The 18,930-nt window shown below is 30.8% G+C and overlaps 1 protein-coding gene across 1 annotated transcript; it reads left to right on the top strand.

Annotated features, from left to right (window-relative positions):
• Positions 1 to 614: 614 nt before the first annotated feature.
• LOC111698443 (innexin inx2) lies at positions 615 to 18,167 on the top strand. Its single transcript, XM_023468786.1, has 17 exons — positions 615 to 768; positions 1,252 to 1,358; positions 2,162 to 2,202; positions 2,690 to 2,762; positions 3,814 to 3,870; positions 4,269 to 4,306; positions 6,801 to 6,895; positions 7,505 to 7,549; positions 8,761 to 8,860; positions 9,751 to 9,847; positions 12,074 to 12,118; positions 13,604 to 13,655; positions 14,550 to 14,645; positions 14,937 to 15,034; positions 16,052 to 16,099; positions 16,901 to 16,981; positions 17,908 to 18,167. Exons 2-17 carry the CDS (start codon positions 1,285 to 1,287, stop codon positions 17,978 to 17,980), a joined length of 1,113 nt encoding a protein of 370 aa, XP_023324554.1. The 5' UTR covers positions 615 to 768; positions 1,252 to 1,284; the 3' UTR covers positions 17,981 to 18,167.
• Positions 18,168 to 18,930: the final 763 nt, after the last annotated feature.

Genomic DNA, 18,930 nt, shown 5'->3' with positions numbered 1-18,930 from the left:
TAGGAGGGGAATTTTTTCTGCACTGCCACATACACATATTACATAAATGAATTGTACTGTGCCAAAAATATTGCTGATAATGAAAAGGAAAAAAAATAAGGTTTAATCTTGTAATTTTTTCAATTTAAAACTACTACGTTTACAAATAAGGTTTAATTTAGTATTTTTTTCAGTTTAAAACCACTACGTTTACGGTCTAATTAAAAAAACTCAACAAAAATCAAAAATGCCTTAAAATCATGAATGTTCCGAATGCTGAAAATCTTATCTGTAATAATGTGGTTTAAATTTCCTCCTTAGTCAATACTATACAGCTCCAGTTTAAATGTAATCATTCTCCTTCTAGCTGTTCAGGGGTTGATTATGTACATTGTACAAGTATGCACATTATAAATTGTTTACAGCATAATATATCCAGTGAGAAATCGACAAGAGTGGAATAAGATGACGACATTATAGCAATACTTAAATATGTTTGATGTTATTGAAAAGGAAACAGTTTCAGTAATATAATTAAATTAAGTGAAATGGGTCTGTTTACATTGCACAATTGCTGTATTTTATGTTCATTATTCTATTCCAGAGTTTTCAGGTTCTTATTGTACAATGTCTTACAGTTTCATGTTTCAGAATATCGTCAGAGGAATAAAATCCACCCAATGCAGAGAGTGAAAAAAATCTAGAAGAATTTTTATAGGAAAATTTGTGAGAAAAGGTTGGAACAAATAAAACTTTTTTTAAGAGACTGTTCACTGTAGTATTTAAAGCGTAATTCCAAGTGATTCTGAATTCACAACAGTCCCTTTAATTCACAACAGTATATTTAATTCACAACAGTATCCTTAATTCACAACAGTATCCTTAATTCACAACAGTATCCTTAATTCACAACAGTATCCTTAATTCACAACAGTATCCTTAATTCACAACAGTATCCTTAATTCACAACAGTATCCTTAATTCACAACAGTATCCTTAATTCACAACATCTTATCCTTAAAAGCTTTGAATGATCAAGAACGAATGGAACATCCTATAATAGCTAATAAGTTATGCATTGATTATGTTCACCTGTTGTTTCTCGATAACTGTGGCTTGAGCATTTCTGCTAATTAAACACTGAAAGAATTTGGCAGAATTCAACATTTTTCGAACGGGAAAATTATAGTCTCATAAAGGTTAAAATAGAACCGCTGTGAATTGAAATTTCCCTGTCTTAAACCAGTGGATCACTTGAAATTACTCCTCCAGTCGCTTTAATTGATCGAACCAAGTGATAGAAAAATGGCGGGAATATTAGAATTTCTATCTGCTGGATACTTTCATAAATCTGTCAACGTGGATGAGAATTGTCTCAGGTTAGAAACAAATTAGAAAATATTAAGGAGCCGGAAACTTTAAAACATGAATTAAAGATATTGATAAAAACTTGTAAAAAAATATAGGCTATAGATTCGCAACTTTGCGGAGGAATTTGGTTGCCGGTGTACATTTATGTTTTTTTTTGCGCTTACTCACAAGAAAAAAGTGTGAGTACAAAAGTCCACCGTTGCGTTAAAACAATTTTTTAAGTCTAACTTATTTGTTCTGATAATGCATGGGCCGGGCTGTGCAGATTTTGATATTATAATGTAACTAACAAATAGGTAAATACAACTAAATGTATATTAATAAAACCATTGAAATGCATTTCCTTATTAGCTGTTCATATAAAAAAGTCTTATTCCAAATATATTAATTTTAGACATTGCATTAATGCATGGACGTAGCGCTCGGGCGAGAAATTGTCATAACTTCACCTACCCCTAAAGTAATACCAAATAAATGATATTAATTTTGTGGAAAAAAATTAAATCAAGGTCATGTAAAAAATTAAAAGGTAAAGGGGAGGAGGAGGGGGCGATGATAAAAGGGTTTTCTGGAACGGACCCAAAATTCCTGTATACGCCCCTTGATCTGAGAGAAGAGAGTTTAACTCATAGTTTCCCATATTTAAATCTTTTCTAAGTTAAGTACATAAATCAAAAGATGAAATAAACACGTTGGATGCTTTCATCTAAGATAAATTATAACTTTAATTTTCAAAATATTTTCATAATATTTTCTCAATATTTTCACAATATTTTCACAATATTTTCACTAATTATCAATATTTGTGCAGGTGGCAAAATGGTCTAGTTTCTAAGCTTCACAAATCAATAGGTAAAACTACGAAATATGATAATAATAATACTAAACATGATTAAAATAAAAATTATGTACACAGTTCAATTGTACTGTATAAAGTTCATTGCATACAACTAAACAAAACATTTAAACCAATTTGTTGTGTGAATGAAGGATGGGGAACGATTTTTCAGACTTATATTTAGAATTATGAAGTTTGCTTTTATACTAGGTTTAAATGTAAATAAAAGACTATAAAGGCAAATATTAAATTCATAATAATTTATGAGAAATTTGTAGAATACAGTAAAAACCAGGAAACTGTGGAAGAGAAAGACGACATGAAAGAAATCTCACATGTTCATTTGACTATTAAAAGTTATAACTTGTGTAAAAGTCGTCTTCCTATTTCAGAGTTTTCTGGCTCTTATCTGTTATAGACTTATTTTTTAACATAGAAAAAGAAAAAAAATTAGGTGAAATATGTCGAAATTTTAAAGATTTTTAACAATCTTGATTTTAGGAACTCTTCTTGGTTTGTTCACGTGTACAGTGTTTGCGAAGGAACTCTTGGGGGATCATATTCATTGTATTAGGTCAGTATACAAGTAGTGCAACTAGAACACTAGACTTTAACTAGAAGATCCTAAAAAGGCTGAGGGGTCTAAATTGATGTACAGAGCGTCCCACATCATACTGTATTATCTCCCTCCAAGCTGTAACGCCAAAATACGCACAAAATAATCGATAAACATGGTATTTTCTGCATGAAAATTTTTATATTAGGCTTATATACAACTTTTTAAAATGATCTGTTTTTAAATTTCTTTATTAGTCCCGAAAAGCGCAATTTAGAGCAATAAACGATCCGGCATGATGTGGGACACCCTGTGGTTGTATATTGCCTGGGTTTAATGATGTGGGTTCGTTTTTGATTCGTTTTTTGCCTTTATTTTCCCTCAAGGTCAAAATATATATATATATATATATAAAAAACGATCCAGAAAATATCCGCAAACGAATGCGTTGTAGAATTATTTTTTCGATAATTTTTCCATTTATTAAAGATAGAACTGAATACATTTTTCAAATCTTGGAAGTTTTATTAAAAATTATATATTATAAGAACATAAACAAACTTTGACCCCCCCCCCCTTAATAGATTTCATAGATGATGATAGTACAAGGTGTCCCACAAAACTGTCAGTTCAAGGACGAATTAAAGGTCGTCTTTGGTGTTTGAAACTGTTTGCGGTATTCAAACGTAAACCTACTTTTTATTTATGATTCTTATAACAATAATAACAAAATTACCCCTGTTCTGGCATTTTCAAAATGTGGTCTGCCTTTATATACTTTCAATATTACTGGCCGAAGGATTTCGAACAAATTAAAATTTTTAAATAAAACCCAAATTTTCAAAATCTGATCAAAATTTCGGTATTTTTGAAAGCACATAAAAGGCAGACCACATTTTGGAAATGTCTAGGGGTTTTTTGTAGATATTAATTCAAGAATTTAACTTCAAATATAAGGTTTGTGAATCAAAGCCGCAAATTATTTCAAAATTCTCAAAGACGACCTTTAAGTCGACTCTGGATTGTCCAGTCAAGTTTTTTCACAAGTTGAATAATTTATTTCATTCAGATTTTCTGAGGAGACTCAAGTATCAGAGGCAAGCTTTAACTCATATTGTTATATAAGGAATTAAATAAAAAAAAATGCAAAAAAATTTCCTAAAAATTTTATTTTTAGCTTATTATAGAAATGACAAAGGGGGGGGGAGGGGGTTAAAGAAAGTACGATTTTAATTAAATCAAATATTTGTGAAGTTTGTAAATAAAATTTAGAAAATATTTCTAATTAAGAGACTAGTCATCATAATATTAATTGTCTCTCCATTTATAAATTGTAAAAAATTGGTAAAATTATACAAAAATGATGGAGAAAATTTTTTAGCGAAAGAAACAATCGATTTTTTTTCTAAAGGTAGATTTAAAATTATCTATAATAAATATAATTCACAGACAGCTCTTTAGAATGATTATTCTGGGGGTTTTTTTGGAATTTTTTGAGACAATATTTTTATTTTTATTTTTTAGTTCTACATTTACACTTCCTCATGAACAATCTTCAGAAGGTTAGTAGGCTGTACGCCATGTTACAACATGTACAGTACAACCAAATAGAAAAGAATATATATTAGAGTGGAATTTACTAGAAAAAAGTGTAAAACGGCCATTTTGTTGTACTGTTTCCATACGCTATATAACCTTTTGGGCACTGGAAAATCATTTTATAGAAAACTTAAAATTAATATAAAAAGAAAACCAAATTATGAAATAGGCTGGTTTCATAATTGACCAATGATCATTTCACATAGACTCTATGCCTTTCACTTTACAAACGATGATTTTCCGTTATAACTATAAATCAAATGATGTTTTTATTCACCTAATTCATTTTATAAAGTTTATTTAACAGCTTTAAAAAATTCGAAATTGAAATGGATAGTCTAGGGAACATACTGTATTAATGTACTCTACTGCATATAATTTGTGAACATTTACATGATTTGAACACTTTAAACTCCCTTTTAGGCTGAAAGGGAATGACAAAATTCATACCGAGGGGTTGTCTAAATTCCACTCTAATATATATTCTATTCTCTTTGAGTACAGTACATGTCATCAAACAGAAAACTGTGGAACAGGAAGACAACATTAAATCAATAATTAAACTTTTGTGCTATTAGTGTACAAATTAGATATTTTACCAATAACTTATTCAATAACCCAAGTTCAATGGGTTTCTTCACATTGGATAATTGCTGTGTTCTATGCTCACTGGACTAATTAAAGTCATAACTTGAGTCTAAAAGTCGTCTTTTAACAGAACAACACTACTCACGCTGCACAATAAACCATGCACAATTAAGCAGTGCACTGTACAAAAGAATATTCAGCGCATAGCAAGGTTATAATACAAGAAAAGTTACTTGCAGTTGCGTATACACAACATAATACGTACATATTGAAACCAGTTCTCTCTGGGTGGAATGTGTAGTTTAGTTTCCGAGAAGGATAAAAGCATTGAATTTTGAAAATTTTGATAATTCACATAATAGTTTCCTATGACCAGAACATTTCATTGATTTTTCATTTGAAAGATGGATCCCATGTCAGGCTGTGACATCCGTCTTGTGTTTACATTACCACCCAGAGACAGTACACTGCAGTACAAAAGATGCGTACATCTCTGAAATAACTTTTCTTGCATTATAACCTTGGCGCATAGTAAAACATGTACACTGTACTGCAATGTACTGTACAGAAAACATTTGTTGTGATACCTCTTCATAGTACCCCATATGCTCTAAATAGTGTGTGTTTTTTTATTTGATTTTTTTTATTAAAGTGATTTGGTATTTGTAGTCATACATACATATTACATAACTATGCAGCTTTGATTCCAATGATCGCCGGAATCCCTTTAACATTCAATAAACATTTAAAATGGTAGCTTATACTTTTCTGCAATCATTTCTAAATAGTTGTTGTTTCTGTGTTAAAAATCCATCTTAAGGTTTATGATTCCTATTAGTTTAGCTTATTGTGAATAATATAACTTTAATACTTAGATATACACCATACACTGTGTCCCACTGTACAGTGTGTCCCACTTTACATCGTGTACCACTTTAAATTGTGTCCTAAAATACATTGTGTCCCACTTTACATTTTGTCCCATGTTATACATTGTGTTCCACCATGTGTATTGTGTCCCACTGTACATTGTGTCCCACTTTCATTGTATCCCACTATACATTGTGTCCCACTGCACATTGTGTCCCACTGCACATTATGTCCCACTATACATTGTGTCCCACTAAACATTGTGTCCCACTATACATTGTGTCCCACTATACATTGTGTCCCACTAAACATTGTGTCCCACTATACATTGTGTCCCACTGTCCCACTAAACATTGTGTCCCACTATACATTGTGTCCCACTATTCATTGTGTCCCACTATACATTGTGTCCCACTATTCATTGTGTCCCACTAAACTTAACATTGTGCCCACTTTACATGTTGTAACACTATGCATTGTGTTCCATTATACATTTTGTCCCACTATGTTTTGTGCCCCACTATACATAGTGTCCCACTATACATTTTGTCCTACTGTACATTCTGTCCCACTATACATTGTGTCCCACTATACATTGTGTCCCAATATACATTGTGTCCCACTATGAATTGTGTCCCACTATACATTGTGTCCCACTTTCATTGTGTCCCACTATACATTGTGTCCCACTATACATTGTGTCCCACTATACATTTTGTCCCACTAAACATTGTGTCCCACTATACATTGTGTCCCACTATACATTGTGTCCCACTTTACATGTTGTCCCACTATGCATTGTTTCCCACTATACATTTTGTCCCAATTTACATTTTGTCCCACTTTACATTTTGTCCCCCTATGCATTGTGTCCCCCTATGCATTGTGTCCCCCTATGCATTGTGTCCCCCTATGTATTGTATCCCCCTNTATCAAATGTCGTGAATGCCCCCCTTTAAATGAAGGGTTACTTGAAATTTCAACAAAAGTCCAATTAAGATCATCCTTATCCTGGTGTTGGACCTGTACAGCAAGATACAGATCCAGTTCATCATTCATATTATCAATGGGTTCCTTATCTGCTGTTTCTACAGGTAAAAACTTAAAGGGGATGTTTAACGTTATCTCAAGTTTTTCTGACAAAAAAAAAAATAAACAATGCTTGGATTTTCTAAGCGGGATATGAGGGCTGAGAGGATGGGGCGGGGGTTGTCAATCACCGTAATTTAACTGTTTGACATACAGAGGTCAGCATTTATGTTAAGGCAATAATTGATTTCATTCCCAAGAGACAATTACATTAACAAATAAAGGGAATCTGTATATTAAAGGGAATCTGTATATTAAAGAGAATCTGTATATTAAAGAGAATCTATATATTAAAGAGAATCTTTAAAGAGAATCTATATATTAAAGAGAATCTGTATATTAAAGAGAATCTGTATATTAAAGAGAATCTATATATTAAAGAGAATCTATATATTAAAGAGAATCTGTATATTAAAGAGAATCTTTTGGGTCATTTTAAATAATAGCGATAAATAAACTCAAAAATTAAGGGGGGAAATCATCTTTATTGTATTAAAATAAAAACCACCAAATGTAAGCAAAAATATTCTTCTCAAACCCTTCGGCCCTTCTCATTTATTCTAAATATAAATCCTTTGAATAGTAGCTCGACTAATGTTCTCATGTTTGTTTAGGCGATATCTTTCTACACTCCATACACATTCTACAAGTTCTCCCAGGTTATATATATATATCTTTCTACACTCCATGCAAACACATTCTACAAGTTCTCCCAGGTTATATATATATATCTTTCTACACTCCATACACATTCTACAAGTTCTTTCAGGTAATTTTTTTTATTCGGACCGACCTTATAAACTAGCGGTCAGTCCCGCAAAAATAAGGCCTGATCGGTTTAGGGGTCAAATCAAATCAAATAATCAAATCAAATATATATATTTGACTCAAGTTAAAAATATAGAAAATATCATATTTTAAAACATATTTATGAAACACATCTATTTGATCATACAAACAAACCATAAAAAGAGGAAAATATATATGTAAATAAATATACTGCAAGAGGATTTAAAGTGACCCTCCGTTCTCAAATGCAAAGATGACAATGCCGTTTCAGACTGGTACGCGTTTTATATCATATCAGCTGAGGTCAAACTGAACACAGCGTACACCGCATTTTACAGGAATTCAAGTGAATTTCAAGATATTTAAACAAAGAGCTCTCTTTCCTCTGTAAACAGTCAATGGTTAAATTAAAAGGGTACCCCGTTGTAAAGTTTGCATGGAGGGTAACCTGAAGTTATGCTTTGAAATAAAGGATAACATATCGCAGATTTTTGTTTTATTAGTGTGGTTTTCATAAAGCAATTTCTTAAGCAAAGAGAATAGAATATTTATTAGAGTGGAATTTACTAGAAAAAAATGTAAAACGGCCATTTTGTTGTACTGTTTCCATACTGCTGATGTACTTCACATATTTGTGCTGTATTACCTTTTGGGCCCTGGAACATTATTTTATAGAAAACCAAATTATGAAATAGACTGGTTTCATAATTAACCAATGATCATTTCACTCTATGCCTTTCACTTTACAAACGATGATTTTCCGTTATAACTTTAAATCAAATGATGTTTTTATTCACATAATTCATTTTATAAAGTTTATTTAACAGCTTTAAAAACTGCATATAATTTGTGAACATTTACATGATTTGAACACTTTAAACTCCCTTTCAGGCTGAAAGGGACTGACAAAATTCATACCGAGGGAATTTCTAAATTCCATTTTAATATATATTCTATTCTCTTTGTTCTTAAGATTGCCGCCAGCAATAAAAATGTCCTAGTTATGTGAGTAGTAATGTGTCTTTAGTTAGTTTTTGGTTAATTTGTATTACCATGTGAGATCCTGAAATAAAATGTTTAGGACGGTCGTATCTCCTCCCTACTCCAGAACTTACAGAATGTTCTCCCTTACAACGAGAACAGGGAGGATAAGCTCGGGGACATTCATATCTACCTTCAAGGTAACATGTACACAGTGATAACCAGAAAACTGTGGAATGGAAGATGATATAAAGACAAAAAGTTAGTGTATTTGATGTTGTTCTAAAGTAAATAGTTTCAGGAGTAAATTGATCTGTTTACGCTGCACCATGGATGTGTGTCATGTTCATGTTAAAAGCCATAATTTGAGCCAAAAGTACACTTCCCATTTCAGAGTGTTAAGTTTATCACTGTACGTACGACTAGGGTTGTTAATAGTTTTTGAAAACGATCATTAAACGATCGTTTTTTGTTTCACTTTTTCAAAAAACGATCGTTTTTAAAAACGACCCACTCGTTTTGAACTTCTAAAACGCGAATAACGAAAACTACAATGTCAAAACAACAATGTCTAAAATGTCTGAACTGCATATTTACTACGGAAATTAATTAATAATTTAGTGCTAAATCCTTCAAAAAAAGCTTACTTACATTTCTGCGAGCTCTTATTGGAGGAGAGTAAGTTTCCTTTTTCCAGATATTTAAAGTAATTAACTTAATCCGTAAACAAATAATCCGATTCTTGTTTTCTGACAGGACAAAACAAAAATTCCGTCCTCTGTTTCACCCAATAAAGAAATTGTGTTTTCTTTTATTATTTTTTTTTGTCGAGCTTTAGAAGCTTTTATTATTTAAATCTAAAGTAAATATAGTATAAATTAAGCTTTCTTTCCTTATGAATGTTGCATGCATTTTTGAATAAGTTTGATTTTAATAGTGTTGATTCACTTTTACTTATATCTACTAGTGAAATTTTTACTTATTTTTACTTGGGTATATTTACTCGTAAAATTGTTTATAAATTATAATTACTTATATTGATGAATACAACGCTATAAAAAACTTTCGAAGTTTTCCTATTTAAATTTAGACTTTTATGGAAGTCATACTTGGTGGGCCCGTAAACTGATGATCAGCGACTTCTTGAACCTCATAAATATTGTCTTCAACATTATCATCATGGACTGGTGAGTCTTGTTAATCGTCTTTATCATTATTATCATACAGTGAAACCCTTAATAAAGAATACAACGAAAGAATTTATCAAATGTCGTATTCTTCACTTTCTGATAATGGAATGTTGCAGATATTTAGTATTTTAATTAAATTATTATATGGAACTCTTTAAAAATGTTCCCCCATATTCAAGGCTATTTATTTATTTTCGCAATTACTGAAATTTACGTAATATAGTATAAAACTCATTGAAAAATTGTCAAGACGACATTTGATAAATTCTTCCGATGTATTCGTTATTAAGGGTTTCACTGTAGACTCTGGTGAGTCGCGTTAATTGTCTAATGGTGGATGTCAAAGTCTACTACAGTCAACGAGAATACATTGCTATTTTTGTTGAATCAATATGTATTCATAAGTTCAATGAATGCATTCCTGAAAATTTTTTGATTATTTGAGTGCTGACTAATTATCTACTTGTAAATGCACAATGAATGTATTCTTAGTTGGGTTTTCAATATGTCTACTTTGTTTCAACAAATACGATCAAAACAAAATTATCAAACAATATATTTTTAATTGGCTCATAATAAATTTTCTTTTGTGTTTTATTTTAAGTTAAACCATCATGCATTATTATTTTGTATTTTGTGTTTGAAAATAAATACTATAACTATTATCATCAGGAACTCTGGTGAGTTGCATTTATCTTCTTTAACATTATCATCATGGACTCTGGTGAGTCGCGTTAATCGTCTTTAACATTATCATCATGGACTCTGGTGAGTCGCGTTAATCGTCTTCAACATTATCATCATGGACTCTGGTGAGTCACGTTAATCGTCTTTAACATTATCATCATGGACTCTTATGAGTTGCGTTAGTCGTCTTTAACATTATCATCATGGACTCTGGTGAGTCGCGTTAGTCGTCTTTAACATTATCATCATGGACTCTGGTGAGTTGCGTTAGTCGTCTTTAACATTATCATCATGGACTCTGGTGAGTTGCGTTAGTCGTCTTTAACATTATCATCATGGACTCTGTGCACTAAACGCTACTATATCTTTGGTCAGTTTAATACAAATTGCTGCAGAACAAACTGAAATCTTAGTTGACGGTGAATGAGAAGATTTCTGCGTCGGTTTTAGAGGAAGGTGGCTCAATCAAATATTTGTATCTATACAATCTTTTTTGAGTGCACATTTAATTTCTATATTGTTTTATTCATATTATTTCATAGAGGAAACGTTTTATTTTGAAGGTTTAATTCGGTTCAATACAACAAAAATAATTTATCGAATTCTTATAGATAGATTTATGTTGCATTGATATTAATAATTTGAAGTGAAACTTTTGAAAATGCAACATTTTACTTTTGTTTTATAAAGAATAACATCAAAATTGTCTTGTTATACTTAACAAAAAAGTCATGGTTTAATAAGTTTAAACTTCTAAATTTTAAACCTAGCTTAGGTAAACTTCTTCATTTTTAAGTAACCAATAAAACTAAAAACTTCTGTACAGGGGTGGTTTTATACTACAGATGGTGTATTAAAAGGAGTGTTCTCGATTATCTACATGGATTACTAGCTGGGGCAAGGTTGTAATGCAAGGAAAGTTATTTCAGAGGTGGACGCATCTTTTGACATGGGATCCATCTTTAATATTAAAAAAATTAATGAGATATTCTGGTCATAGGAAACTATTATGTGAATTATCAAAATTATCAAAATTTAATACTTTTAACTTCCTCGGATACTAGACGAACACTGATGCATCTGTTCTTGTTTACAAATTCTGCCCAGAGAGAACTGGTTTCAATATGTGCGCAGAATATACGTAACTGCAATTAACTTTCCTGGCATTATAACCTTGAGCTGAGCTACCTGGCGTTGCCCAGATTTATATTATTATTAATAGCAATAGTGAATCCTGCCGCCTTTATAGTATTAGTTATGATTTTATGATTATGACGCAGCAAAATAATTGGGTTACCTCAAAAGAAATTTAGCCAATTTGGTTCAGCCGTTTGGCCAGCTATAGCTAATACATATATTCATTAATTAATGGAGAGCTTTAATTTAAGAAAATTCATGATTTTATAATATTTTTATTCCATTTTATTTTAAGAAAACTTATCTCAAAACATTAATACATAAATTATTTTATAATTATTTTATTATTTATTATTTATTAGCATATATATATATATATATATATATATACATATACAGGTATCTGGGCAGTAATTTTCTAACCTATGGTCCTACAGTAATAAGGAAAACATGAGCTAACACCTCTGACATGGCTATATAAATATCAGTTTAAAAAAAGCTCTAAAAATTATGAAATTATTTATCTTATAACTGATTATTTTTGATTTTGTTTTTCTTTAAAAAGAGAAAATTAATGACATGTTAAAACTTTTTTTTTCAATTTACTTTTCCAATAAATTAAGCCTAATTGTTGTTAGAACTATTATTTTGTAAACAATCACATTAAACAGGGTTAAGCCTGTAATTATACCGCCCTACCCCCCCCCCCCCCACACATATTCCTTTTTTATTAAGTCTGGTATAGAAATACAGTTTATGTTATTAACTTGACAATATTTAAGTTGGGTTTTATACTTTATACACTATACAGTAATAGCCGAAGTGTTCAGCTTTGACCGTAGAATTTGAAAAAAATCGAATTAAAAAAAAAATTGCCTATGTTACTCTTGGGTACCCACGAGTTTCCTCAAAGAATTTCAGCCCATGTTGTCCGGCCGTTTGTCCACCTATAGCTAACATACATACACATACAAATTTATTTATGAGAGAAATGCTTTATTATGAAGATATACAGGAGGATCCAAAAAACATGGGCATTAAACAGGATTTGATCATTGTTGTTCAATAATAAGTTTGAAAAATCATAAGCTTACAGCATTTAGTGGCAAAATATAGAGTATTCAGAAAAAAAAAAATTTTATACGTGGAATCAATTTGATTTTAGATCAAAAACTTATATAAAGATAGCGGCGTTATAGTTAGTCATCTTAAATTTTACATTCTTGCTACAACATTTAATAGTATACATCTAATTCTTTACAAAATGCAGATTTATATGTATATTTTCAATATAAAGATTTGATATTTCAGATGTCTAGATTGTCATAAACATGGTATCAACTTTGTGTGTAATATAGTGTCATACACTGCAAACATTTTAATATAATAATAGAAATGCATTTATTGTCATATCTTACCACAAACAAAATATATCACATTAAATTTTCTAAATAAAATTCCTTCGTTTTTCTGAAATATTTAAATAGAAAAAGTTCAAGATAATGTCTAATTTACGCATAATTTTGAGAAAAAAAACCCAAAAACAACGTATTCGGATACAAGATAGAACAAATTCGGATACAAGATAGAACGTATTCGGATACAAAATAGAACGTATTCGGGTACAAGATAGAACGTATTCGGATACAAGATAGAACGTATATCTTTTGAATTCTTTTCAATAGCTCTTCATTGAGAGAAGTTATGATTGATTACATATCATCATATTTACGATTTCTTCAGACGTGCATTTTATTTTAGTTTCACGTAGTATAATTAATGAAAAGATGAAATCTTCCTTATTCACCCTTCAGTCTTTTTTCTTACACACTTTTATGTGATGATCTGAGTACGCTCATGTACAGTGTAAAAACTCTCCCACCATTACACAGTTTTGNCCGCTAGTTATTAGCTTGATGTTATCTACAGTTATCAGATGGGGAATTATCCTTCAGACCCATTCGACAACATTTTTCCTAAGGTGAGCAATTTAAGTTAAAAAAAGACTTGATAATTTTTTTTTATAGTTTAAGTTAATTCAGATTTTTGCTTTTTTGTTTGAACTAAATCACTAATGGAAGACAAAAAAATTCTTTAAAACAAATTAAGATGGGTATAAAAATTGCCGTTCTTAAAAATGAAACACTGAATTTGGAAATGTTAACTTCGTAAAAATCCCTTAAAATTCAAGAAAATTCCAAGTAAACCCCGTTTTCTGGAAAGATTTTTGTCAGAGCATCGAGAGAACTAGTTTTCTATAAAAAAAAATGTTAAAAATATGGAAAAGCGTTAAACCGGGCGACATTTTTAATTTGAAAAATAGAAAAATCAGCCTTCCCTTCTGAACGCTGTTTTTAAAGTCGTTAAGTACTAAATGAGATTTGATTTTTTCAATTTTTTTCTTCTACAAATGTAAGAAATAGTTGGTGCTGTTGTAAAAAAAAATTTGACTTTTTTGATGAAATAGTTTCAACCTTAGTTTTAATATAAAGGGGTCTATAATAAGATTAAAAGTTTTTAGACTAACTAGGTATGATTTCTCCAGATCAATATCTTTGGTCAGTTTAATACAAATTGCTGCAGAACAAACTGAAATCTTAGTTGACGGTGAATGAGAAGATTTCTGCGTCGGTTTTAGAGGAAGGNTACTCCTTGAACTGTATTGCAATTATACGTTGTTTAGATGAAAAAATGTACTCCTTGAACTGTATTGCAATTATACGTTGTTTAGATGACAAAATGTACTCCTTGAACTGTATTGCAATTATACGTTGTTTAGATAACAAAATGTACTCCTTGAACTGTTTTGCAATTATACGTTGTTTAGAGGACAAAATGTGCTCCTTGAACTATATTGCAATACCACGTTGTTTAGATGACAAAATGTACTCTTGCACTGTACGGACCTAGTGGTACTGTACAGAACTATGATGGACTCTGTGTACTGCCTATTAATGTGTTAAATGAAAAGGTATCAATTTTCTTATATATTTTAAGAAAGCTTAATTTTGTATAATGTTTGTTGAAAATCAAAAAGTGGAGAAAATAAATCTTTTTAGAAATGACATTAAGTCTTGAAATCCTGGCAAAAAATGTGTTGTTTGACATCTACCACACTCGATTTCTACATTACGATGAACTGTACTGTACTGTACTGTACTGTACTGTACTGTACTGTACTGTACTGTACTGTACTGTACTGTACTGTACTGTACTGTACTGTACTGTACTGTACTGTACTGTACTGTACTGTTCTGTTAAGATATATTTCCTGCTCTGGATTTTGCTGTTTCCTGTAGCTGTTCTGACTGTGATAGATCAAGGTTTCTGGCTGGTTATGGTAGTAAGCAAACAGTTAAGGTAATTATTTAGAAGATATAGGAAATGTATATTGGCTAAAAAACTTAAAACGGAATGAAACATTGAATTGCTCAATTCTAAAAAATAGAAGTAGTTCTTAAGTATTTTTATTTTACTTTAGTAATATTTTTAAATTTCATCAAAGAATAAAATTAATTTGAAATGCAATAATTATTTTATGTACGTCTTCAATAATTGTTACAGAATCTATTTTTGTTTCAATGTCTTCCGTTCATATTATCACTTTATAATAAAGTTATTGAGATTTTATAACTACGTATACCTAGCAAACAGAACTTGGTTTTTTTGAATAGTTTGACACTAGGTTAGAATTCTACTATATCTAGAGTTTATTTAGAATTGTTCAGACAAAATCTTTCATGGAAATGCTACAGTGAAACCCTTAATTACGAATACATCGGAAGAATTTATCAAATGTCGTCTTGAAAATTTTTCAATGGGTTTTATACTATATTACGTAAATTTCAGTATTTGCGAAAATAAATAATTAGCCATGAATATGCGGGAACAATTTTAATCATTTGATTAAAAAACTAAATATCTGCAACATTCCATAATCAAAAAGTGAGGAATACGACATTTGATGAATTCTTTCGATGTATTCGTTATTAAGGGTTTCACTGCATAAAAAACTAAAAAAATATTCTAGTTCCCCCAGTTTGAAATTGTCAAATTCCTTATGAAAAGAGATAGTAAATTATTCTAATTACTGTCCAATTTGAATCCAGCATTTTCTCAGGATCAAAATTATTGTCTTTCTCTTGTAAGTTTCAACCCAGTTTTAATTGGATATAAATTGTGCTAAAATTCAAACACAAGGAGCTACGAAGTCACAAAGACGCAATGGTTATTTTACACAATTTGACCTTTTCATTATGTCTAGATTTCAGTGCAGTTTGAATACATGGAATGCGCATTCTTTATTTTGTAGCAATATATTTTTAAGCTTTTCTAATCTTCTCTTTTGTTTTATTTTTATGAATTTTTATTTTCTAGAAATAGTCTACTCTGCTCTTTTGTTCTCAGTTCCAGACCTCAAATCAGGTTAAATATCAAATACAGATACCACAGTTAAATACAGATATACACTTAAATACAGTTATACACTTAAATACAGATATACACTTAAATACAGATACCACACTTAAATTCAGATATACACTTAAATACAGATACCACACTTAAATACAGATATACACATAAATACACAGATTCCACACTTAAATACAGATATACACTTAAATACAGATACCACACTGAAATACAGAATCTACACTTAAATACAGATACCACACTTAAATACAGATACCACACTGAAATACAGAATCTACACTTAAATACAGTTACCACACTTAAATACAGATTCTACAATTAAATACAGATACTACACTTAAATACAGATACAACACTCAAATACAGATACCACACTCAAATACACTCAAATACAGATACCACACTCAAATACACTCAAATTCAGAAACCACACTCAAATACAGATACCACAATCAAATACAGATACCACACTCAAATACAGATACTACACTTAAATACAGATGCCACACTTAAATACAGATACAACACTCAAATACAGATACCACACTTAAATACAGATACCACACTCAAATACAGATACCACACTCAAATACAGATACTACACTTTAATACAGATACCACACTCAAATACAGATACTACACTTTAATACAGATACCACACTCAAATACAGAATCTACACTTAAATACAGATACCACACTTAAATTCAGATACTACAATTAAATACAGATACCACACTTGAATACAGATACCACACTTTATACAAGTTAGTTAATGAATTTTGAAATTTTAGGCAGAGATTAAGGAAAATACTTGAAAGTTTGCCGTTTTCTGATTGGTTAGTTCTATACCTAGTTGCAAGAAATATAGATAGGTAAAATCTCTTTTTGAATCATTATATTCAGGTTTACATAAAATATAAGTAGATTGAATAAGGTCAAGTAATGGACAAAACCTGGCGAACCTTTAAAGCCGGTCTGGTCTATAAAGTAGATGCATAATTTTATCACTATTTGGTTTTCTGTGCCCTGAACATTTGGAGTAATATATTATTTAAAACCATCAAAAAAAAAAATTCACAGCAAAACTGCATGAATAACATAATGAACGTGTTTTCATTTCAATCAGAACTCCTCTTATAGAAGAGCTATTGAGATGAAACATGTTTTGAATTTCTAATATGTAAAATGTAACTGGATTTATTTCTCTTCAGAGTAATTTCTCTTTGATTTGACCTTCTTCTTCTGTCTCATTTTCAATGATAGATATTATCATCATCCAAGTATAAGACTTCTAAATTTGAAGAAATTAAGAAGTTATAGCAACAATTTTGTTATTTCATAAACCTCTGCAGCTTTAAACGTAGAAATGAACAAAAATATGTTATTTTGTTGATGTTAGGTATAACTTTCCCAAAGGATTTTTCCCAATTGGCAACTTCTTATACTGGTATTTTCCCAAGTGCCAACTTCCCAACTGTGCAATTTTCCAAGTGGCAACTTCCCAACTTTGCAATTTCCCAAGTGGCAACTTTCAACTGTGCAATTTTCCAAGTGGCAACTTACCAACTGTACAATTTCCCAACTGGCAACTTCCCAACTGTGCAATTTCCCCAAGCGGGAAGTTCCCAAGACTGTCCAAGCCGCAGCGCGCAGACCCCCCCCCCTAATTGCAGCCTGCGGCGCCTCAGAAGGAGAAGCTGGCTAACCTAACATTTGAAAGTTGCCATTTGGGAAATTGTCACTTGGGAAGTCGCCATTTGGGAAAATGCCGTTGGAAAAAATACATCATTTTGTTTAGTGTACTGTTTACTGGCCTGGCTGAGAAAATACATCCCCCTGGTCTTGGATATTTTCCTGAAGAAGACGAATAAAAATTATCAGAAAAAAATTCTAATATTTTTAACCATTTTAGTTAGTTTTTGAACGCTTAAAAAAATTGTTTGCCTGTACCGGATCTTACAGGATTAGAAAGGATTAGAGATGGGTTCTTTCATCGTTTTTTTTAAATTCATTGTTCGGTAACGTTCAATAAAATTTTGAATTCGTTCGTTAGCTGAATTGTCGTGTATTTTCCTTAAATTTCTTCATTTTTTATTAGAACCTTTATTTAGTGAAATCGTTTGTTCAGTAAAATAATTTTTACAGTTAAAGTTAGGGAAGGGCAGGTTTCCCAAAAAAAATGTTCACAAAGAATTTTTGAATCGTTTGTCAACCGTCAAATTCGTGAACGAAGGATTGAGAAATCCTTTATTTACAGTCTGGCTGAAATAAAATGCAAACGATCATTAAAGGGAGTGGCCGGCAATTTATTTTAATAGAACTGAGAGAATGTAGTCTAGTATTGTGGAGAATTTTTTTAGGATTCATTTGAGACATCGTTTTAATGATGTATAATAACTGAGTTTTAGATCTAAGTCGACTTTTAAAATCATCCATTTTGGTGGTTACGTTTTGAGAATCGATTTTTTAGAAATTATTAAATAACGACTACAAAAAAATTTGCTCAAATTCTACCTAGTAAACTAGCTATATAGTTGTTTAGGAGCAGGCTGAGAAGATAAAAATTAACACTCATTACCGAAAATAAGCAATCTTATTCAGTTATTAGTTTCTGTAATCTCTTGTTCTTTACAAACATTTTCTGGAATTTTTATTGAAAAGACGACATTTGGAGTATTTGTAGAAATCTGCGAACAAATTCGTAAAGAAAAAGAAATTCAATATAATGATGAAAAAGAAATGATTGATTCTAACATTAATTTAATGACAAATTTTTATTGAGAAACAAGATCCTATACTATATAATTTTTACTTAATTTTT

This window comes from Eurytemora carolleeae, unplaced genomic scaffold (assembly GCF_000591075.1).
Source record: "Eurytemora carolleeae unplaced genomic scaffold, Eaff_2.0 scaffold164, whole genome shotgun sequence".
NCBI lineage: Eukaryota > Metazoa > Arthropoda > Copepoda > Calanoida > Temoridae > Eurytemora > Eurytemora carolleeae.
Note: the sequence above shows the minus strand (reverse complement) of the source record. Positions and strands in the feature narration are given on the sequence as shown.

Bases quoted from the DNA above. Each gene is read 5' to 3' on its own strand.
- LOC111698443 (XM_023468786.1), top strand. From the start codon at position 1,285: ATGGCGGGAATATTAGAATTTCTATCTGCTGGATACTTTCATAAATCT. The intron at 1,359-2,161 runs GTTAGAAACAAA...ATATTTGTGCAG, and splicing joins GTGGATGAGAATTGTCTCAG to GTGGCAAAATGGTCTAGTTT. The intron at 4,307-6,800 runs GTTAGTAGGCTG...AGTCCAATTAAG, and splicing joins TCATGAACAATCTTCAGAAG to ATCATCCTTATCCTGGTGTT.